Source organism: Rhinopithecus bieti, unplaced genomic scaffold (assembly GCF_001698545.2).
Source record: "Rhinopithecus bieti isolate Rb0 unplaced genomic scaffold, ASM169854v2 scaffold_9981, whole genome shotgun sequence".
In the NCBI taxonomy this organism is placed as follows: Eukaryota; Metazoa; Chordata; class Mammalia; order Primates; family Cercopithecidae; genus Rhinopithecus; species Rhinopithecus bieti.
Window position 1 is genome coordinate 3353882 of NW_016806838.1, and position 24787 is coordinate 3378668.

A 24787-nucleotide genomic window follows, 5' to 3' on the forward strand; every position below is an offset into this window, starting at 1 on the left:
ATGGGTTTTTGACCTCCTGCGCTCAAGCCGATCCACCTCCCGGCCTTACCAAAGGCGGGACTTACAGGTGTTGAGCACCACACCTTTTTTTAAAATTCAGTATTAAGCTATCTGCCACAGATTAACCCAAGAACGAAGCGTTCAGTAAGTCTCAGCATGCTGCCGGCGCAGTGCCACGCCTGTAACCCAGACTTGGGAGGCTGAGGACAGCAACTCACCTTGAGGGCAAGAGTTTTGAGAGTCAGCCGCGCCCAACATGGCTGAAACCCCCTGTCTCTTTTTTACCAAAATTACAGAAAATTAGCAGGCGTAGTGGTCTACGCACCTATATTCCAGCTACTCAGCGAGCCTTAAAGACAGGAGAATGCTTGAACCTGGGACGGTGGAGGTTGCAGGGGAGCCGACACTGCGCCACTTGCACTCTTAGTGTAGGCCCAACAAGAATGAACTCCTTCTCAAAAATAAACTAAATAATAAATAAAAATAAAAATCTCAGCGGTGTTCAAATATGTTCTGGATTGTCTTCCTTCTAACTGCGCTGGTACCTATTTCTCCTGGCTGCCGCTGTCCTTTAATTACTACACAAGAAACTACACCAGAGAGTTTCTACCTCGGTGCATGCTGGGATATTAAATGAAATTAACGTGCTGCCGAACACTTACATTTTGTTGCGAAACGGTATTGGCCTTGAAGAGCTGTGGGATCTGACCCATGCTGAAACCTAGGGTTGGCCGGTGGCTTGTTTTTTAGGTCCACAGGCTAGTTTTGCCAGGACCTGCGAAGCCATGCCAAAAGCTGTAAAAACCCTCGTTACTGTCAACCCACCAAAGTGGTGTAATATAAACATTACACATAACCAACACACACACACACACAGAGCTAATGGCTGTAACCAATGGTTCTCTACATAAAAACAAAAATAAAACCAGAAAACATCAAGGACATCTCTAAAACTTGATACCCACATCATTATGTCCTGAGCAAAACATTACCTCACTCTTCTTTCCCACATCTTTCCCCATTCTGTTTCCTCTAGTCATTTTTCTTCCCCTATTTTCCTACTTCCAAGCGAAGTTTTTTGCCTAGAGAGACTGCAGGAGAAACTTCAGCAAACTATGCATTCTCAGTGTCATATATAAAAATGCTGAAAAAACATTACTGTTTACCCTATCCCATACATTCTTAAATAGTTGGTCCATTTAGCCCAATTTAAAACACAAATTATTCGATAAATTAGTACTGTTACCAGAGCGTTGGGCTCAAAACCATTCCCAAATAACAAACACCTTCTTATAAAAACACTTAAAAAAATGAAAAAGCTAAATCCTTGAAGAAACTTCTGGGTTTTCTTTTTTGAGACAGAGTCTTGCTCTTGTCACGCAGGCTGGAAGGTAGTGTTGCGGATCTCGGCTCAAGCAAATCTTTCCCCTCACCGGGTTCACGCCTCTCTGCCTCAGCCCTCCTGAGCTGAACTACAGGTGTGTAGCCACCCATGCTCAGCTAATTTTGATTATTTCTGTAAGACGGGTTTCACCATGTTGGCCAGGGAGGCTCGCAGATCTCTTGAAATCGGATTGGCCACCTCGAGTCTCCAAATAGAACTTTTTTTTTTTAAAGACAGGAGTTTTGCTCTTGTTGCCCAGGTGGAGTGCAATGGCACGGAATCTCAGCTCACGCAACCTCGCCTCCCGGGTTCAAGCAATTCTCCTGCCTCAAGCCTCCTGGAGTAGGGATTACAGGCATGACCACCCATGCCCAGCTAATTTGTATTTTAGTAGAGGGATGAGTTTCCATGTGGTCAGGCTGGTCTGAACTCCCAACCTCAGGTGATCCACCAGCCTCAGGCTTCTCAAAGTTCTGGCGATTACGGGTGAGCCACTGCGTCATGCCAAGATAAGATCTTTGGGCTGAAGGAGTAGAAGCACTTCAACGGTATTTAGTCTGGGTTTAAATACACTGAAAGCTACGTGTTTCCCGATTCATCAACCAGGAAAAAAAAAAAAAAAAAGAAAACCAAAAAAACAGGGATGTAGTTTGCAAACTTTCCTTGTATTGAAGGGAGGAGAAGGTATCAACCAAGGATAATCAGCCACTGCCCAGTTACTGAGCTTTGGTCAGAAAGGGATGAAAGTCCTGGGCTCTTGCTATACTTTATTCATAATTAATCAGAAAACCAGTTATTCTGCTCCTGAATTTTTGGGAACTGTGTACCCTAAATTAAAATAGTGGTCTAAATTAATAAAATTGTATTGTTCCTTTTATTGCTCTCATAAGAAAACAGGGAATAGGCAAAAGCATAAAATACCCAGGCAACTCCACATAACAAGATAATACAAAAATATTCAGCAAGCGGCTGGGCACGGTGGCTCACACCTGTAATCCCAGCACTTTGGGAGGCTGAGGTGGGTGGATCACTTGAGGTCAGGAGTTCCAGACCAGCCTGGCCAATATGGTGAAACCCTGTCTCCAGTAAAAATAGAAGAATTAGCCAGTCATGGTGGTGTGCACCTGTAATCCCAGCTACTCGGGAGGCTGAGGCAGGAGAATCACCTGAACCCGGGAGGCAGAGGCTGCAGTGAACTGAGATCAGGCCATGCACTCCAGCCTGGGGAACAGGGTGAAACTCCATCTCAAAAAAATAATAAAAAATAAAATAAAATAAAATTCAGCAAGTGATGTAAGTTCAAAGACTAGCTTCCTTTTTTCCACAGACAGTTCAGTCATTAAGGAAATACTGTCATCTCTCAATATCTGCAGGAGATTGGTTCTAAGACCCCCAGTGAATGTCAAAATCCCAAGTCCTGCATATAAAATGCACAACTCCCATAATATAAAATGGTGTAGTATTTGCATATAACCTTTGTATGTCCTTCTGTATACTTTAAATCATCTCTAATTACTTATAACACCTATAACGTACAATGTAAATGCTATATAAACTGCTCTTATAGTGTATTGGTTTTTCTTTTCTTTTTTTTTGAGATGGAGTCTTGCTCTTGTTACCCAAGAGTGCAAGGCTGGAGTGCAATGGCATGATCTCGGCTTACTGCAACCCATGCCTCCCGGGTTCAAACAATTCTTCTGCCTTAGCCTCCCGAGTAGCTGGGATTTTTTACAGGTGACCACTACCACACCCAGCTACTTTTTGTATTTTTAGTAGACAGGGTTTCACCATGTTGGCCAGGCTACTCTCAAACTCCTGACCCCATGATCCACCTGCCTCGGCATCCCAAAATGCTGGGATTATAGGCAAGAGCCACCACACTAGGCTTTTCTTTTTCTTTCTTTTTTTTTTAGACAGAGTCTCACTCTGTTGCCCAGGCTGGAGTGCAATGGTGCAATCTCAGCTCACGGCAACCTCCACCTCCCAGGTTCAAGCAATTATCGTGCCTCAGTCCCCAAAGCATCTGAGACTACAGGTGTGTGCCACCACACCCAGCTAATTTTTTTGTATTTTTGGGAGAGATGGGTTTTGCCATGTTGCCCAGGCTGGTCTCAAACTCCTCGGTTCAGGTGATCTGCCTGCCTTGGCCTCCCAAAGTGCTGGGATTACAGGTGTGAGCCATTGTGCCTGGACTTGTTTTTTCATTTGTATAATTTTGCATTGTTATATTGGGCCTTTTAATTTAAAAAATATATATATTTTTGAACCATGGGTGGTTGAATCCCCAGATATGAAACTTGCAGATACAGAGGGCCAACTGTCATTTAGATGTCACTGCATAAATAAGCATTAGCTGTAATTTTTCTTTTTTTTTTTTTTGAGACGGAGTCTTTGCTTTGTTGCCCAGGCTGGAGTGCAGTGGCACAATCTTGGCTCACTGGAACCTCCGCCTCCCAGGTTCAAGCAATTCTCCTGCCTCAACCTCCCGAGTAGCTGGGACTACAGGTGCACGCCACCACGTCTGGTTTATTAATTTTTTTATTTTTGGTAGAGATGGTGCTTTACCATATTGGTCAGGCTGCTCTCGAACTCCTGACCTCAGGTGATCTACCTGCCTCAGCCTCCCAAAGTGCTGGGACTACAGGCATGAGCCCCCACGCCAGGCCTTCAGCTTGCTTCTTAGTATGTCCATTTCCATGTTAAAGAATTACTTATGCTTTGATTTGGGCCTCAACATGAATCTTAAACAGAAATCCATTCAAAGTATATGTGTAACAACCTTTTTTTTTTTTTTTGGAGACAGTCTCACTGTCGCCCAAGCTGAAGTGCAGTGGTATGATTTCGGCTCACTGCAGCTTCAACCTCCTGGACTCAGCTGATCTTCCCACCTCAGCCTCCTGAGTAGCTGGGACTGTAGGTGCACACCACCACACCTGGCTAATTTTTTTGTAGAGATTGGGTTTCAACATGCTCCCCAGGCTGCTCTACAACTCCTGGGCTCACGCAATCCACCCACATAGGCGTGCGCGACTACAACCAGCCTATGTGTAATAATTGAAATGTCCCACTGTCCCTGCTGTATTTGACTAAGGATATCAATGTTTCTCTTTGAAATCTACTATTAGCCTTCACCTTATTGTGTGAAATTCCAGCTGAACACTGAAAACCAGTATCCCTCTCTATGGCTGCTCTCATTTCCTCCACAATCACTGCTCCCACGGTGAGCTGCAGGTCTGGAGAGGTGAGGTTATCAAGCTGAAGAGAATCGAGCCATTGAAATAAGCCTTGTTTTCGCATCCCCTCTGAAATGAATTAAGAAGTCACATTTAGACATTTAAAAAAATGATTTATTTAATTGTGCTATCTAATGTAGAAATGCTTAGATTACAGGTATTTAGACATATAAGTTTTCACAAAAAAATGGCATCCAGTTTAGAAGACTAATTATGAGAGAGATCAATTTCTCCTTCAGAGTGATTCCCACAGCTTAGCTTCAGCATAGGCTCAATTTTCTGTACAACAAATATTTTGTATTAATATCATCTTTCATGAGCAATGATTTTAAAGCACATTTTCAGCCAGGCACGGTGGCTCACGCCTGTATTGCCAGCACTTTGGGAGACCAAGGTGGGTGGATCAACTGAGGTCAGGAGTTCAAGACCAGCCTGGCCAACATGGCAAAACCCCGTCTCTACTAAAAATACAAAATTAGCTTGGCGTGGTGGTACAGGCCTGTAATCACAGCTACTCAAGAGGCTGAGGCAGGAGATTCGCTTGAAATCAGGAGGCGGAGGTTGCAGTGAGCCGAGATTGTGCCGCTGCACTCCAGCCTGGGCGACAGAGCAAGACTACATCTCTAAGTAAGTAAATAAATAAATAAATAAAATAATGAAAACACATTTATCTCCCCAGTTGTCTTGAATTTTCTTTCTCCTACCATATTTAACCACTTGAACATCTCCAAGAAAATTTTTTTCAATTAGAAAATATTCAGAATTAATTCAAGCTTCAATACAAGCTTTTAACATTTACATGTTTTAGAGGTGGATTCCAGCCGAGTAACTTAAAATCCACTCTGAGGCACCAGATTTATTTCCCTAACAAGCTGTTTTAAGTTAGATGTTGCTTGGGACTTAAGATCTTGAAAATATCTTATGCTGAGTACATACAAATCTTTATCCCCAAACTTACACTCTAATTCCTCAGCTCTACCTCCCTCAGACGAACTTTTCCTGACTGCCTACAGAACTTTTCTTGAATTTTTAATTATAGTTTCCAACTAAACATAACTAAAATCAAACTTTGTCTTCCTTCTCAAATGTTCTTTCCCAACCAACTCCCTATTTCTATTAAGGGCTTAAAACCCACATTAATATTGGCTTATTTTCTTTCTTTCATTCTTCATTATGCAGCCATTTATTTAGTCAACAAAGGCTACTTTAAAATATTTCACATATCCATTGCAACCCACCCCACCACCCTATTTTATTCAGGTTTTCTTTATTCTTTTTTTTTTTTTTTTTTTTGAGACCAAGTCTTGCTCTGTCGCCCAGGCTGGAGTGCAGTGGCACGATCTCAGCTCACTGCAAGCTCTGCCTGCCAGGTACACGCCATTCTCCCGCCTCAGCCTCCCGAGTAGCTGGGACTACAGGCGCCCACCACCACGCCCGGCTAATTTTTTTGTATTTTTAGTAGAGATGGGGTTTCACCAAGTTAGCCAGAATGGTCTCGATCTCCTGAGCTCATGATCTGCCCGCCTCGGACTCCCAAAGTGCCAGGATTACAGGCCTGAGCCACCGCACCCGGCAAGCTCTTACTCCTCAACTCTGTTCTTCTTTCCTTTGCTTAAACACATCTATATTTTAGGGTTTATTGCAAGTTTATCTATCACGAAGTCCTCTCCTTCAACTATTCTAGCTAGCTTCCAAGTACCACATTAAAGTCCTTAACCTTTTATCTGTAAAAGGAAGTAGACATAATTATTGTATTTTCTGAGATAGAGTCACACTCTGTCATCCAGGTTGGAGTGTAGTGGCATGATCTTGGCTCACTAATATATACTAGTATACACTATTTTAAATGATGGATGTTTTAATAGTATTTATTGTTCTTAATATGTGCAAGCCTTGGTGTTTCAGGAAAATAGATAATAAAAAAAAGAAAGAAAAATACATGCAAGCCATTGTGCTGAGGAACTTTATTTTATTTTTTGAGACAGAGTCTCGCTCTGCTGCCCAGGCTGGAGTGCAGTGGTGCGATCTTGGCTCACTGCAAGCTTCGCCTCCCGGGTCCATGCCATTCTCCTGCCTCAGCCTCCCAAGTAGCTGGGACTACAGGCGCCTGCCACCATTCCCAGCTAATTTTTTTTGTATTTTTTTTAGTAGAGACAGGGTTTCACCGTGTTAGCCAGGATGGTCTACGATCTCCTGACCTTGTGATCCGCCCTCCTCGGCCCCCCAAAGTGCTGGGATTACAGGCGTGAGCCACCGTGCCAGGCCAAAGAACTTTATTTTAAAAAACTATCTTTTGGGCTGTGCGTGGTGGTTCACGTCCGTAATTCCAGCACTTTGGGAGGCTAAGGCGGACAGATCACGAGGTCAGGAGTTTGAGACCAGTCCGACCACCATGGTAAAACCCCATCTCTACTAAAAATACAAATACAAAAATTAGCCAGACATGGTGGTGCACACCTATAATCCCAGCTACTCAGGAGGTTGAGACAGGAGAATTGCTTGAACCCGGGAAGCGGAGGTTGCAGTGAGCTGAGCGAGACTGCCCCTCAAAAAAGAAAAACAACTTAAATAAAAACCCTGTCTTTTGTCAGGGCAATCTCTGCCTCCTGAGCTCAAGCGATCCTCCTACCTCAGCCTCCCAAGTAGCTAGGACTACAGGCAGATGCCACCACGTCCAGCTAATTTGTATTTTTTGTAGAGACGGGGTTTTACCATGTCACCAAGGATGGTCTCAAACTCCTGGACTCAAGCAAACCCTCCTATGTGCCCCCCATCTCCCCAGCCCCCAGCCTTGGCCTCACAAAGTGATGGGGATTACAGGCATGAGCCACTATGTATGATCACAAGAAGTAGAGCATAATTGTTAAAAGAACATTCTGCAGTCAAGCAAGATTCAAATATTGGCTTCATAACCTACTGACCATGTGACTTTGGACAAGTTACATAATTCTCTAAGCTTCAGTTTCCTTGTCTACAAACTGCACTTCATATAGCTGTTATGAGGATTAAAAGACAGTTTATTAATTTTTTTTTTTTTTTTTTTGAGACAGAGTTGCTCTGTTGCCCAGGCTAGACTGCAGTGGCACGATCTCAGCTCACTGCAACCTCCACTTCCCAGGTTGAAGCAATTATCCTGCCTCAGCCTCCTGAGTAGCTGGGACTACAGCCGTGCACCTCCAGGCCCAGCTAATTTTTGTATTTTTAGTAGAGATGGGGTTTCACCATGTTGGCCAGGCTGGTCTTGAACTCCTGATCTCAAGGGCTCCCAAAGTGCTGGGATTATAGGCGTGAGCCACTGTGCCCGGCCAAAAGGTAGTTTTTTAAAATAAAGTTCCTCAGCACAGTGGCTTGCGCTTTTTTTTTTTAATTATCTATTTTCCTGAAACACCAAAGCTTGCACATATTAAGAACAATAAATACTATTAAAACATCCATCATTTAAAACAACTTATACTAGTATATATTAGCTTTGGGAAATAAAAATATGAATAATTTATTGTAATTGTGTGACTTTCTGGACCATTTTAACTTAGCCAGCATGGTGGCAAATGCCTATAACCCCAGCTCCTCAGGAGGTTGAGGCATGAGAATCACTTGAACCCCAGAGGTGGAGGCTGCAGTGTGCCAAGATCTCACAACTGCATTCCAGCCTGGGTGATACCAAAAAATCAGTGTTGCACATAGAAATTTTAAAAAAGTTATATATTAAGATGTGGTACAGAAAGGTAAGACCAAAGAACACTTTTCTTATGATAATTAAACTTCTGACTCTGGTCCCAGAATAATAAAATATCAAATATCAAAAGCTTATGTGCCATGATTTTGCTTCCTTTATAAGTGGCACATCTTTATTGTCCATTATATTTTGTCCAAAGACCTAAAGGCTCTGCAGCCTCTAGCTTGATATAGTTTGCATTATCAGGATCAGAAAATAAAATAATTCCTTAAGTCACAAGCTTCCCTGGGCAATTTTACTACCACCCTTCTGCAAAACACATTAAAGGCATATCATACAATTGTTCAGCAGCAAAACCAAAGTTTACATCTTACATCTTTTTTTTTCTTTTGAGACACAGTCTTGCTCTGTTGCCACCCAGGCTGGAGTGCAGTGGCGCAATCTCGGCTCACTGCACCCTCCGCCTCCTGGGCTCAAGCGATTTTCCTGCCTCAGCCTCCTGAGTAGCTGGAATTACAGGCACCTGCAACTGTGCCTGGCTAATTTTTGTATTTTTAGTAGAGATAGGGTTTCACCATGTTGGCCAGGCTGGTCTCCAACTCCTGACCTCAGGTGATCCACCCGCCTCGGCCTCCCAAAGTGCTGGGATTACAGGTGTAAGACACCACGCCCAGCCAAAACATGAAACTTACGCAGAATTATTTGCTCTGGGGGCATACAACTGAATTTCATAATATTCAATTAAAAAAAAGACCTCATTCTGGCAGAGGTTGCAGTGAGCCGACATTGCACCACTGCACTCCAGCCTGGGTGATAGAGTGGCTCCATCTCAAAGAAAAACAAAACAAAACAGAACAAAAAACCCTCATTCTTATGCAAATTCTTAGACCTGGAATCTAGGACTATCATAATCTAACATTATCACAAAAGCAGTTTTGTTTTGTTTTTTTTAGACGGAGTCTTGCTCTGTCGCCCAGGTTGGAGTCCAGGGGTGCGATCTCGGCTCACTGCAACCTCTCCCTCCTGGGTTTAAGGAATTCTCTGCTTCAGCCATCCGAATAGCTGGGATTACAGGTGCGTGCCACCACGCCCAGCTAATTTTTTTGTATTTTTAGTAAAGACGAAGTTTCACCTTCTTGTCCAGGCTGGTCTTGAACTCCTGACCTCGTGATCCACCCACCTCAGCCTCCCAAAGTGCTTGGATTACAGGCGTGAGCCACTGTGCCCGGCCACAAAAGCAAGTTTTTATTGTTCTAATTCTATTCAAATATAGGAAAAAAAAATTTAACCTTCAAGTACGTGTTATTAAAACACTTCATACAGATTACATCACAAGTTTTTTTCAGACAGATAAAGTAAAACATGAATTTATTTAAAAAAACCATTTATCATTTTCTAACACATCAATATCCAAGTAGAAAATAAAAGCCTGGGCAACATAGTGAGACTTCAACAAAAAATTTAAAAATTAGCCAGGCATGATGGCGCATACCTGTAGTTCCAGCTACCCTGCAGGCTGAGGTGGGAGGATTGTTTGAGCCCAGGAGTTCAAGGCTGCAGTGGAGCCATAATCACACACTGTGAATAGCCACTGATAGCCACTGCACTCTAGCCTGGGCAACATAGTGAGACTTCCATCTCCAAAAAAAAAAGACAAGGAACTAATAATTAGGATAGGATATACAAGGAACTCTTGCAAATAAAAAAATAAATAATTTTACCATTTGTCATGGAAAAATGGGCAAAGATTATAAATACGTAAATCACAGAAGCAGAAACTCAGCTGGCTTACAAGTGTATGAAGAGATCTTCAATCTCAATTAGTAATCACAGAAATGTAAATTAAAGCAAAACAAACATTATATTGGCAATTATTTATTTATTTATTTATTTAGTTATTTTTCTGAGACAGAGTCTCACTCTATCGTCCGGGCTGGAGTGCAGTGGCGTGATCTCAGCTCACTGCAAGCTCCACCTCCCGGGTTTATGCCACTCTCCTGCCTCAGCCTCCCAAGTAGCTGGGACTACGGGTGCCCACCACCACGCCAGGCTAATTTTTTTGTATTTTTAGTAGAGACGGGGTTTCACCATGTTAGCCAGGATGGTCTCAATCTCCTGACCTCATGATTCGCCTGCCTCAGCCTCCCAAAGTGCTGGGATTACAGGCATGAGCCACTGCACCCAGCCAGCAAATATTTTTAAACATTAGATGATACGAGTTGTTGAGAATATGGGGGAAACAGGAACTTTTATGTACTGCTAGGGGGAATATAAACTGTTACAGTAGGACATTAGAAGCAACCAATGAATTCGTCACTAGGGAAAATGGTCTGTAAACATGGTGGATCCATATCATGGATTATGCTGCAAACAGCCATCGAAGCCATCAATTACAAATAAATACAGCCACAGGGAGAGCTCTCTAAGGTCACTACTGAGGGAAAATTAAGAAAAAGAATGAGATCTATTAATAGCACAAAATCATCTTATAATTAAAAAGCACATATACAAAGCAATACTGAGTAACTTATAAAGATATAAGCCGGGTGCGGTAGCTTACACCTGTAATCCCAGCACTTTGGGAGGCCAAAGCAGGTGGATCATTTGAGGTCAGGAGTTCGAGATCTGTCTGGTCAACACGACAAAACCCCGTCTCTATGAAAAATACAAAAATTAGCCGGGTTTGGTGGTACATGCCTGTAATCCCAGCTACTCCGGAGGCTGAGGCAGGAGAACTGCTTGAACTGTGCAGGCGGAGGTTGCAGTGAGCTGAGATCGTGCCACTGCACTCCAGCCAGGGCGAGAGTGACGCTCCATCTCAAAATAAAGAAATGAAGAGAAGAGATATATACACATCTAAGATATATCAAGTATATCAGCGGGTACAAGAGGGTGAGTGGGGTACAGAGGGAGTGGGAAAATCACTATGAAGGGTAAAAGTAGCAAAATACAATGAGAAGGGCCTTGTGCAGCCCATGTAATAATGTGCTAAGAAGTGAGTAGAAATTTCGAATCACTCAACTCCCTATATCTGAGGTCCCCCTTTAAAAAGCTCACCCTTCTTATATATGAGTTAACCAAGACACTAAGTTACAATAATATAAATTAAGCTACCAATGACAAAGTGCTCAGTCAGCCTTCTATTGATTTTTTTGTTTTTTGAGATGGAGTCTCCCTCTGTAGCCTAGGCTGGAGTGCAGTAGTGAGATCTTGGCTCACCGCAACCTCTGCCTCCTGGGTCCTGGTTCAAGCAATTCTCCTGCCTCAGCCTCCTGAGTAGCGGATTACAGGCACGCACCATCATGCCCAGCTAATTTTTGTATTTTAGTAGAGATGGGGTTTCACCATGCTGGCCAGGTTGGTCTTGAACTCCTGACCTCATGATCCACCCACTTCAGCCTCCCAAAGTGCTGGGATTACAGGCGTGAACCACAGCGCCAGGCCTCTGCCTTCTACTGACAACACTAAACTGCCCTAGTTATATCTAAAAGAGAAATTTACTTTCATACAGATTTCACAGCTTCTCAACAGCCATATACCTGGAAAGATAAGAAAATTTGTATATGCTTCCATGTGAGTCCTTGTGATTCATTCAGGCTGTAGTTTAAGTTTCCTTTCAATTATTCCATGGAGAATCAGCATGACCAAGCAAAGCAGGTTCCAAAAGCAGGAAGCAGAAGCAATATGATGTTATGGAAGTACCTTTCTGAACAGTCTCTTCTGCTGTTGTAGGGCCTTGGGGCAACCCTTCAATGTAAGTGCTTGGCAACAAGTCTGCTGAGATAGGCTGACCTTGTAGCTTTTGTAGTCTCTCTTGTACAGCACTGGTCAGATCTACATAAGCCTCATCAATGCTGGCACGTTCAATCACAGCAAAACGTGACATTATCTCCATCACTTCAACACTGGCTTCCCGGTACCTAAGAAGTGTAAGGATCATTCATGCAGGCAATAAACAGAGGCAACCTTGAGATTGTCTGCTCCACTCCCACCCTGCCATAATGAACAATAATACACATAATCAAGAGACATGTGGCTTAACAGAGACTAGAAAGTAGTAACTGAAAGGGTCAACGGGCAGGCAGATGGTCAATAATAGAAGCATGGAAAAGGAAGAACCACGGAGGCAAACATTTTAGCACAATGCCAGAACTACCAAGGTAGAAAGCATTCAGACTATGAACACGTCTATATGACAAGGAACTCTCTAAAAAATAAAGAAATGCCTCACATTTGTGTATTACTGTGATCACCTATTCCTTTTATTTTCATATATCCACCAAGAAATCTTCTGCTTCTAATTTTGTCTCAAAAAAAAAAAAAGGGTGATTTACATGGAACACTGCACTGATCAGTGAACCAGAGTATATGGTCTTCCCCAGGATAATATTTCTCACCATAAATTAACAAACTGGCATATGGATTTTATACTTCAGTCAACGGTGAGTTTGGTTAACATGTAAACTGGTCATCACCACATATACACACATGCCTTAACCAACCATTTATGGATATACTAATATTCAAATTATCAAACTGAAGATAAGCACCTAGAATGTGGTGATATGTCTGGGCGCGCAGACAACCGTCCTCAGGGTATACATACCAATCTCACCATATGTCTTCTATTCAAACTTTAATAAGCAGCTCCTCTGCCTGTATAGCTAGTTTTCTGTGACAATATACAGATATTTTCTTGGTTCTTTTCTTTTTCTTTTTGAGATGAAGTCTCGCTCTTGTCCCCCAGGCTGGAGTGCAATAGCGGGATCTTGCCTCACTGCAACCTCCGCCTCCTGGGTTCAAGCGATTCTCCTGCCTCAGCCTCCCAAGTAGCTGGGATTACAGGCGCCTGCCACCATGCCCGGCGAATTTTTTAATATTTTTAGTAGAGACGGGGTTTCACCATGTTGGTCAGGCTGATCTCGAATTCCTGACCTCAGGTGATCCTCCCATCTTGGCCTCCCAAAGTGCTGGGATTACAGGCATGAGCCACCACACCCAGCCACTATACAGATATTTTCTTTGCTTTGGTTTGGACCTGCTTTGTAGTGTCCAGTTCTTTGTTCCTATTGAATTTATATTTACCATAAAAATGAAAACACTGGTACCTCTTCACCATGACACCCATAAAAACTAGTAGAATCATTGTTCTAAAACATTCTCAAATTAGAGAAATACTTGACTTTTTTTTTTTTTAAATCATTATTTGAGCCAGGAAGAAGATAGGCCTCAAAGAAAATAAAGAGCAAGACCAGGCACGGCAGCTCACACCTGTAATCCCAGCACTTTGGGAGGCAGAGGTGGGTGCATCACCTGAGGTCAGGAGTTCAAGACCAGCTTGACCAACATGGAGAAATCCCGTTTCTACTAAAAATACAAAATTAGCTGGCATGGTGGCACATGACTGTAATCCCAGATACTCGGGAGGCTGAGGCAGGAGAATCACTTGAACCCAAGAGGCGGAGGTTGTCGTGAGCCGAGATCACACCATTGGACCCTAGCCTGGGCAACAAGAGTGAAACTCCATCCCCCACTCAAAAAAAAAAAAAAAAAAAAAAAAAAGAAAAGAAAAAAGAGCAATATGCTCACGTACAAAGCCAGAAAAGGATACCTGCAATATTGTGAAATATATATTGGGTCTTCATCCCAGTTTCCTGGCATACAACTCCAGAAATCCCTGGAATCACCCAAGTTTTGTCTTTTTGTATGCTGATGTTGAATAATAGCTTCAGAAGGGTTGGAACCTTTGGCCCCACCCCCTCAACTTCTGAGGAGGGGACAGGAGGAGAGGTCTGCCGGTCAAGTTGATCACCTATGGCCAACTTGATCACCTATGGCCAACGGTTTAATCAGTCATGAGTACATAATGCAGCCTCCCTAAAAACCCAAGAGGACAGGGTCCAGAGAGGTTCCAAATAGCTGTAACGGTAGAGATTCCTGGAGGGTGACTCACCCAGGGAGGGCATGAAAGCTCCACACCCCTTCTCACATGCCTTGCTCTATATATCTCTTCATTTTCATCTTTTTTTTGACAGGATCTCACTGCTGCCCAGGCAGGACGCAGCGGTTTGATCATGACTCTCTGCAACCACAATCTCCTGGGTTCAAGTGATCCTCCCACCTCAGCTTCCCGAGTAGCTGGGACTACAGCTGCATGACACCATGTCTGGCTAATTTTGTGTGTGTGTGTGTGTGTGTGTGTGTGTGTGTGTGTGTGTGTGTCTTTTTTTTTTTTTAATTTTGGTAGAGACGAGGTCTTACTATGTTGCCCAGGCTGGTCTCCAACTCCTGAGCTCAAGCAATCCTCCTGTCCCAGCCTCCCAAAGTGCTAGAATTACAGGCGTGAGCCACCATGCCCAACCTATCTGTATCCTTCATAATATCCTTTATAATAAACCAATAAACATAAATAAGTGTTCTCCTGAGTTCTGTAACTTCAGCAAATTAATCCAAAGAGGGGATTGTGGGAACCCCAACTTAAAGCCAGCTGTTCAGACGTTCTAAAAGCCTGGACTTGTGATGGAAAGGAAGGAGGGGGTGTTCTTGTGGTACTGAGCCCTCACTCAGCATGTGGAATCTGAAGCCATCTCCAGGTAGACAGTGTTGGAATTGACTGGGAGGACATACAGCTGGTGTCTGCCGATTGGTGTGTGGGGAAATACTTCCACACCTTTAGTCACAGATGTCTTCTGTGTTGATCGTTCTTGTGGTGTGAGAGGAGAGGAAAACCATAGTTTGAGTTTTTCCAAAACAATACTCGATTTCAGTGCTTCCTCACAGCCTCTTGAGCAAATCACTGCAAGGTATTTTTAAGAGTATTTGGAAAACTTAATCTTCAGTCAAGTCTATCTTCTTTTCTAGCAATAAATCCAATGTGGGTCTGGCTATGCTACTCTACCTTTAGACTTCTAATTCATAGAATTAGATTTCAGAAGTATCTCAGCTCCTGAGTCAAAGCATGATTCCTATACCACACCACATAGTACAGTGTATCATGAGAACATAGATATTAGAATCTTAAAAAACACATGCGAATCCTCAGTCTTTCACTTAGCTGTCTGAACTTTTTTTTCTTGAGACAGAGTCTCACTCTGTCACCCAGACTGGAGTGCAGTGGTGCGATACGGGCCCACTGCAACCTCTGCCTCCCAGGCTCAAGCAATCCTCTCACCTCAGCTTCCCAAGTAGCCGCGACTGCAGGTGTGTTCCAACGTGCCTGGCGAATTTTTGTATTTTCTGTTACAGACGGGGTTTCCCCATGTTGCCCAGGCTGGTCTCCTGGACTCAAGTGATCTGCCCACGTCAGCCTCCCTAAATGCTAGGATTACAGGCATGAGCTATCACCCCCAGCCTAACTTAAATTATTTAACTTCTCTGAACTTGATTCCTTATCTGTGAAGGGGGAGTAATATTAGTATCTACCTTATAATGATGTCAGATTTAATAGAGATATTGCCTATAGAGAGCTTAACACTGTGCGTGGCATGTGATAATAGGTTTAATACATATTAGCTGTTAGGATTAAAGGCTGGGGTTTGTGCCTACCTCTGACTTAGCTATGCTGATACATATCCCCCAGTCCAAGGCGAAACTTCTAGTATTTGCAGAGAGATAGCTTAATCTAAAAACAAAGAAATCTCCCTTGATATTGTTCAATTATAGTAACTAACTCCTGATATTGTACTAGAATGTCAGTTTGACTCAGCCTTTCCTGGAAAAATTATGTTTCACGGTCAATTTAATTACTTCAAATACTTTAGATTTTTGGATGGAGAATATGGGAATTGGTATTAAGTCTCAATTTAACAATCAATTTTGAACAATTAAGGAACTGAATAGATATGAAAGGCAGCAACTCTTTTATGTTATAATGGTTTTGAACTGTCCCCAAAACACAGTATTAAAATCTGTTTTTCATTCCACAGAGACAAGACGGCTGACCAAAAAGAATTTTTTCAGATGTTATTTACATGGAACAAATTCAAAACACCAGTTCCTGGACTCATGGAGTATTATTTTCGACTCCTTTATGTCTCCTTAAATAATGTTTTTTTCTTACTTGGTGAGGTTAGCTTTCCCACGGGACTCACGAACTTGTGCCAGTAGAAGATCTGGACATAACTTCTTAGCATCATCTGCCCACATACTTCTAGTGACCCCAAATGCACGAGCTTCATAACTCACTGCAATTATTCTAAGGTTAGAAAAAAAAAGGAAACAGAAAACATATTACATGATCACAAGCAAAAACAAGTAACATTTAACACAAGTAATCTATAAACATATTAGAAACTTTTTGACCACAGATGCCATCATTCAATCCAAAACAAAGCAGTTCAGAAATCTCAAAAATAGGGCCAGGCACAGTGGCTCATGCCGGCAATTCCTGCACTTTGGGAGGCCAAAGCAGAAGGAATGCTTGAGGCCAGGAGTTCAAGACCTGCCTGGGCAATATAGTGAGCTCTGCCCCGCCAACCAATCCCCATCTCTACCCACTCCCCAAAAAATAAAATCAGCTTGGCATGGTGGGGCGCTCCTGTAGTTCTAACTACTTGGGAGGCTGAAGAGGGATGATCACTTGAGTCCAGGTAAAAGCTGCTGTGAGCTGATGGTGCCACTGCACTTTGGATGGGACAATAAAGACCCTGTCACCACCACCACCACAACAAAGGACCTGCCACAGTGCCACTGTGTTACCATTGAATAGTTGTAACAATAACAATGATACATACCCACCACCCTTCCATGATTTGTACTGTACAACTGCACAAGGTTTATTCCTCAAATGAGGATTTTGCCGCTGCTCCACTTGAACAAAAAAACAGTCCATGTCCACGAGAGCAACCACTCGATCCTGTCCAGTAGCCATTTTTCTGTAACACAACATTTTATGGACGGTTAGAAAAACACCTAATCCGAAATGCTAGGGAAAACTGTAATTCCATTCTTTCACTGATGAGTTACCATGAGCATGGGAGCATGGAAACTAACAAGAATGAAATAGGCATTTAAATACACAGGTTGAGTATCCCTTATCTGAAATGCTTGGGATCCAAAGTGCTTGAGACTTTGCATTTTTTTTTTCAAATTTTGCAGTATTTGCATTATAATCACCAGTTAAGAATCTGTAATCCAAAAATCCTAAACCTACAATGCTCTAATAAATATTTCCTTTGGCTGTGTTGGTGCAAAAAATGTTTTGGATTTTGGAAGACTTCAAATTTCACATTAGGGATACCCTGAGTGGAAAAAACAGTTTTTAAGATTCTTTCACTCAACAACAATCAACAAGGTAGACTTCTGTGATCAAATGTGTGAGAATTTCTCCCCACCAACAAACAAGCAATCAATTCTGCAGCAGACACCAAGTGGGTATCCTCCAATTCGAGTCTGACATTACCCACCTGGATAAAGCGTCAGATCTCACAGGTTGATGGCTCAGTCCCACAAGACTGCCCCCTACTTCTGATGCCAATCACAAGCCACAGTTTGTTTTACCTGTGCTTCTGACTGGATATAAATTAGGGAATCTCATGAGCCCCTCTTTGGGTTCGGTTAATTTGCCAGAGTGGCTCACAGAACTCAGGGAATCACATTTCTTAGTTTACTATAAAGGATATACAGATGAAGAGATACAAATGGCAAGGTATGCCCTCCCTGGGAACACCACTCTCCAGGAACCTCTTTTTGTTCCTGTCCAGAAGCTCTTCGAACCCTCTCCTCTTGGGCCTTTTATGGAGACTTCATTGGATGTGCACGACTGACACACACGTAGAAATGTGACTAGAGAAAAACTACATGATCTAATACTAATAGACTGGGGAAACTCAGCAAGGCCTGTCTGTTCAGATTCTTCCTGGCCTCTCTGGGTAGCATTCCTTCCTCCAGGGTATGGGGTAGGACCTCTTCTGAAATGAAAGTCTTATGACCCATAATCAGAAAGGCAGGGGAAGATTAGAGTCCTGCTTTGGGCAGGTGAAAGGAGGGCAGGAGAAGGTCAGAGAGAGATTCTGTTTTCTGAGGCTTGCTTCAAGAGCTCCAACATTATAACGAAAGCTAGGGGAGTTATGAGCTAGGAACCATGGACAAAAACTAACATAAATATACCATAGTATCACAGATACTCAACCTGTACTGCTGGCATAAGAATAAATTAGTACAATTTTATGAAAGCAATAGGTATTAAAAGTTTTAAAAATACTTATCCTTAAAAGAACTGAGCACAAAATACAAAAATAGCCAATTGGCACATAAAAATAGGCTCACCATCATTAGTCACGGGGAAATGGAAATTAAAATGCACATCACCAGGGTAAGAGAACCAATACTGAATCTAGCTGATAGACAAACTTCAAGTATAAATTCAGGGAGAAGAGAAAGAGAAAATAATATATAACATCATAGCATTCATGAAAAATGTCAACCTTTTACTCTGAAATACTTTTAGACTTACAGAAAATTGCAAAAATGGTCAAGTTCTCCCACTCCCAGTTTCCTGATGTTAAATCTTACTTAACATAATTATCAAAATTTAAAAATGAATGTTGGTATATTATTAACTACATACTTTACTCCCCCCAATCTGTGGCATCTCCTCAGTTGTTCCTTGCTTCTCATGACCATGACACCTTTTTTTTGAGACAAAGTCTCGCTCTTGTCCCCCAGGCTGGAGTACAATGGTACGATCTCAGCTCACCACAACCTTTGCCTCCTAGGCTCAAGCAACTCTTCTGCCTCAGACTCCCGAGTAGCTGGGATTACAGGTGCCTGCCACCTTGCCCAGCTAATTTTTGTATTTTTAGTAGAGACGGGGTTTCACCGTGTTGGCGAGGCTGGTCTCGAACTCCTGACCTCAGGTGATCCGCCTGCCTCGGCCTCCCAAAGTGCTGGGATTATAGGAGTGAGCCACCGCGCCCGGCCGACCATGACACTTTTAAGTATTGCTCAGTTGGTTTTTGTTTGTTTGTTTTTTTACAGGCGTGATTACAGGCGTGAGCCACTGCGCCCGGACGGGGAGTCTTGCTCTGTCACCCAGGCTGGAATGCAGTGGAGCGATCTCGGCTCACTGCAAGCTCTGCCTCCCGGGTTAATGCCATTCTCCCGCCAAGACTGAGTAGCTGGGACCACAGGCGTCTGCCACCACGGCCAGATAATTTTTTTTTTTGTATTTTTTTTTTTATTTCACCGTCTTAGCCAAGATGGTCTCAATCTCCTGACCTTGTGATCTGCCCGCCTCGGCCTCCCAAAGTGCTAGGATTACAGGCATAAGCCACCTCGCCTGGCCTGGACAGTTATTTTGAGAATGTCTCTTAATTTGGGTTTGTCTGATGTTTTCTCATGATTAACATTATGCATTTTTGGCAAGAATATAATGGCAGTGATGGGGGGGAATACATGCTGTTAATATATCTTTTTTTTTTTTTTTTTTTTTTTTTTTTTTTTTTTTTTTAGAAAAGTCTCGCTCTGTCGCCCAGGCTGGAGTGCAGTGGCCGGATCTCAGCTCACTGCAAGCTCCGCCTCCCGGGTTTACGCCATTCTCCTGCCTCAGCCTCCTGAGTAGCTGGGACTACAGGCGCCCGCCACCTCGCCCGGCTAGTTTTTTGTATTTTAGTAGAGACGGGGTTTCACCATGTTAGCCAGGATGGTCTCGAACTCCTGACCTCGTGATCCACCCGTCTCGGCCTCCCAAAGTGCTGGGATTACAGGCTTGAGCCACCGCGCCCGGCGCTGTCAATATATCTTATTACCTATTTAACCATGATCAGTGAAATGTTTTTTGCCACATTTGTCATTATAAAGTTGCTATTTTCCTTTTGTAACTTAAAAATATCAAAGATACTTTCAGACAGCAAACATCCTGTTTCTCTTCAATCTTTCAATCACTAAAGCACCCATCAGTGCCTCTTGCCTGTAACAATTACTTTGTAGCATTCCGTGATTTTTCTACCTATTCATGTAAATTTCTTAAACACAAAAGAAAACTCAATCTAACAGATAAACATACAAAAAGATACAAATGGTAGCTTGGAAGAAGAAACCTTACATGCTTGAGAGTGGATGCCAACTATTATCTAACATTTTTAGTAATCTGGAAGAAGAAATATAAAGTAGTGGCTCCCAAAATTTGCTATACATTAAAATCACCTGGGAATCTTTCCTTTTTTTTTTTTTTTTTTTTTTTTTTTGAGACAGAGTCTCGCTCTGCCGCCCAGGCTGGAGTGCAGTGGCACAATCTCGGTTCACTGCAATCTCCGCCTCCCGGGTTCAGGCCATTCTCCTGCCTCAGCCTCCCGAGTAGCTGGGATTACACATGTGCGCACCACCCCGCTCGGCCTTTTTGTATTTTTAGTAGAGATGGGGTTTTGCCATGTTGGTCAGGCTGCTTTAAATACTATTGATATTTGACTTCCACAACTGTATATACTAACTTAATCGGTATGGGTATGACCTGGGCATGGGTTTTTTTCTTTTTTTCTTTTGTTGTTGTTGTTTTTGAGATAGAGTTTTGCTCTTGTTGCACAGGTGGGAGTGCAATGGCACAGTCTCGGCTCACTGCAACCTCCGTCTCCCGGGTTCAAGTGATTCTCGTGCCTCAGCCTCCCAAGCAGCTGAGACTACAGGCGCATGCCACTACGCCCGGCTAATTTTTGTATTTTGAGTAGAGACGGGGTTTCACAATGTTGGCCAGGCTGGTCTCGAACTCCTGACCTCAGACGATCCACCCACCTCGGCCTCCCCGAGTGCTGGGATTACACGCATGAGCCACCACGCTCGGCCTGGCATGGGGATTTTTGTTTTGTTTTTTTCCTAGACATAGTCTCGGTCTGTCACCCAGGCTGGAGTGCAGTGGCGAGATCTCAGCTCACTGCAACCTCCACCTCCAGATTCAAGCGATTCCTCTGCCTCAGCTCCCCCAGTAGCGGGGACTACATGCGCGTGCCACCACGCCCGGCTAATTTTCGTATTTTAGTAGAGATGGGGTTTCACCGTGTTAGGTGAAATGGTCTCGATCAGGATGGTCTCTATCTCCTGACCTCGTGATCCGCCCGCCTCTGCCCCACAAAGTGCTGGGATTACAGGCGTAAGCCACTGCGCCTGGACGGGGATTTTTAAAAGCTCTCCAGGTAATTCCAATATGCAGCAGTTTGGGAGCCAAGATCTATATAAGACAATCGAAACACCAGCAATCCATGATTTAAATACGAGAAACACAGGTTATACAGTTGAGTGAGCACCCAACTGTATTCTAAAAAAAGTTATTTCAAAAACTAACATCCACCTTGAAAAACAACGTCTTACAACTGCAAAGCAGGAGGGTGAGTGGAAAGAAAAATAATTAAAATCACAGTAGTCAAAGCATTAATTCCTTATAAATTCCAATCGACCACTCGCCTAAAACAGGCAGAATGTGATACTTTAAACATTTACAAGTTAAAACCATAACATGCCAGAAATCCCTTTACTTTGAAGTGGCTTTTCTGTAGTACTGGAATAGACTGAGCCAACGAATAGTATTGTCACAAAAAAAAAAACCACAGGCTAAGCACCATATTAGATCCAAATACCAGAAGTGGAGCAGGAATAGGAAGCAGTGATTTAAGTTCAGGAAACAATTTACTAAGCACACAATCACAAAAACAGATATGCAGACTTTAACAGATAATAAAACTTTTGAGGTTTTCCGTTTATGTATTTACTCCAGAAAGCAAGAGCTTTATTTACTTTTGAGACGGAGTTTCGCTCTGTCGCCCAGGCTGGAGTGCAATGGCTCCATCTAGTCTCACTGAAACCTCCGCCTCCTGGGTTCAAGCGATTCTCCCATCTCAACCTCCCGAGTAGCTGGGATTACAGGCGCGCGCCGCCACGCCTGTACAAAAATACTAAAATGCAAAATAATTTTGTATTTTAGTAGAGATGGCGTTTCATCATGTTGGCGAAACTCCAGGCTGGTCTCGAACTCCTGACCTCAGGTGATCTGCCCGCCTCGGCCTCCCAAAGTACTGGGATTACAGGCGTGAGCCACCGCGCCCGGCCAACAGCTTCATAAAGATGGAAAACGAAGCAGACTTTCTGCCCAAGCCATGCTTTTGGATAAGGATTACACTACTTTGAAATCTTACATATAGCACTTGGCCGACTATCAAAACTGCACAAACCTTCACTAATTGCAATTATTCCCTTTAACATCTCGAGTTACCCCAATCCGCAAAAAACAAGTTTAGTGCCCACCAGGTAATAATACATCCAGGAAAATAATTCCAAGAGAGAGGTTTAAGAACTACAGAGAAAAACATACTTTTTTCTACAAGAAAAATCTTAGAGGACAGTACCAGGGCCTTATCTCTGTTAGCATGATTTATATTTCACGTAACGTTGGCCCAGTCACTGCTACATTATAAAACCAATAGCCAAGGCAACATAGAAAGTCTGAACACATTGACAGCGAACGGTTCTAAATTTTCTTACCAAGGTAACAAACAACTGGCAAAACTGCCAGCAGCGGATGCCGCAAATGCTGGGCTCGGGGTCCACTGGAAGGAAAACGGAAGGGCTCTTGAATATCTTTTCGCCTTTCTGGGAGCGGTCCCGTGAGTTTCGAGCGAGATTTATTCGCTGTGACGACGGAGAAACCGAGAAAGGGTCGTAAAGGATCTTGCCCGGGCAACCGCCCCCAGCAGCGAAAAGTCGCGAGCGTCACGCCCAACTACGAAGCTGCCAGACTGAGGTCAGACAGCGCGCGCGCTATGAAGGGCCGTTGACGCGGCTGCGCACCGCTGCCCTTCCGCTTCCCGCCCCGCCCATCCAGGCTCAACCTTCACCCGGGAGCCGCCACTTCCGCGGGCGCGTGCGCAGTGGTGGGCCAGGCGCGTGCGCAGCGCCGGCTTCTTCCCAGCGCGAGCTGCTGCTCACGCTCCTCCTCCAGCTTCCCACCCCCGCCTGCCAGCCGCGGCCCGGTACCAACGGGTGGTCTCGCCGAGGGAGCTGTCGTTCCTCGTGGTCCCGGGACTGCAGTGGTGTGCGCTCTCGGCGCGTGGCGCTAGGCGTGGCGCTAGGCATGGCGATGGATCAAGTAAACGCGCTGTGCGAGCAGCTGGTGAAAGCGGTGACGGTCATGATGGACCCCAACTCCACCCAGCGCTACCGGCTGGAAGCCCTCAAGGTATTTGGGGTCCTGGCGTCCTGGGGCGGTCCCGACACCCCTCCCAGCCCCAGCAGCTCCGGTGCCGCCTGTAACTGGGGTAGTCTCCCGCCCACGCGGCCCCTGGACCTCCTTTCCCAACTCTTCGGGACCTTCCCTTCGCGGCCCTCCGCGCCTCTCCCAAACCCCCGCCTTCTCTACTCGCCGTTCCTGTCCTTTGCCTGGGACGCTCCGGTCCCTAGCTGCTTCTCATCTCGCCGCCGCTTCCCACAGCCCTCTCCTCCCCCTGTCCTCTCTTTGCACTCTTGTTCGCAGCACTACCCTTGCCCATTTTCGTTCCCCAAAACCGACATCCCCTCGCCTTCCCGAGGCGCACGTGTAGATCCCGCCCCCAACACCAGCTTCATTCTTTATGGTCTCCCTTGCACTAAATGTTTTCTTGCTGGCTCACTCCTCTGACCCGAATTGACCGAGCTCCAGCCCCTCTAGTACCCTTATGCTTATATCCTTTAACATCTCTCGCTAACTTTCGTTTGTGTCTTGGACATTTTCTGAGGAAATTCTCGCACCTCTACTTCTCCCATGTTTTTGAATGTGATATTTTTAGGCTATTTTGCGCAAAGATAACTTCTACCACTTACTTTGCATTTTAACAAGGGCAGTTTGGTTTCCTGAAAGTAGTTTGCTTGAGACCCGAATGCTTTGCTCTTGGGGCTGACTGACTTATGTTGCAGTTTGAGGGTCCTAATACAATTCAAGCTTACTTACCCACAAAACAACGTGTGTGGGCTGTGAGAAATGGCCATTTAGGAGAAAATAATTGTGCTGTACATTTTTAAAGTGATGTTAACTTCAAAAAAGAGAGTGACCACCACTTGGAGGAAATGTTACAATACGTGTATGTATGCCACAGTGTTTGGAGTCAGAAACAGTTGGCTTCTATTAGTTTGGTTTTTATTATTAATAAAGTAGACACAAAAGTGGGGAGAATACGACAGTGATTCTGCATGTTCCTGTCACCTAAATTCAGCAATTAAAGATTTTACCACATTTGCTTTTTCCACCGCCTGTCCTCTCTCCCTGCCTCGAAGGTTTTTAAAAGAAACCCTAGAAACTGTTATTTCACCCCTATGTACATCGGGGGATGTCTCTAACAAAAAATTTCTTATTCCTTTGGGTCCATTTCTTTCCAACACTAGTAGGGCTACTGTTGGCCACAGCATGAAAAAATCTGGAACCATCACACTGGAAGAAATGTTTATCAGTTCTTTACTGATAATATATATATGATATATATACATAAAATAGAGTGGACACCACTTGGAAGAAATGTTATATATATATATAACATTTTA

General features: G+C 43.8%; 2 protein-coding genes across 2 annotated transcripts in view; one reads left to right on the top strand and one right to left on the bottom strand.

Moving 5' to 3' along the window:
* POLH (DNA polymerase eta) overlaps nucleotides 1-23130 on the bottom strand; it is a 36045-nt gene extending 12915 nt beyond the window's left edge. The window contains exons 1-6 of the mRNA XM_017878290.1: nucleotides 22760-23130; nucleotides 17026-17166; nucleotides 16353-16487; nucleotides 11996-12213; nucleotides 4517-4686; nucleotides 733-775 (exon numbers count right to left, since the gene is read on the bottom strand). Coding sequence (XP_017733779.1) covers nucleotides 733-775; nucleotides 4517-4686; nucleotides 11996-12213; nucleotides 16353-16487; nucleotides 17026-17162 — 703 coding nt within the window. The 5' untranslated portion in view covers nucleotides 17163-17166; nucleotides 22760-23130. The remainder of the gene's footprint in view (nucleotides 1-732; nucleotides 776-4516; nucleotides 4687-11995; nucleotides 12214-16352; nucleotides 16488-17025; nucleotides 17167-22759) is intronic.
* Nucleotides 23131-24787, top strand: part of XPO5 (exportin 5) — a 55567-nt gene continuing 53910 nt past the window's right edge. Inside the window, exon 1 of the mRNA XM_017878147.1 lies at nucleotides 23131-23453. Coding sequence (XP_017733636.1) covers nucleotides 23349-23453 — 105 coding nt within the window. The 5' untranslated portion in view covers nucleotides 23131-23348. The remainder of the gene's footprint in view (nucleotides 23454-24787) is intronic.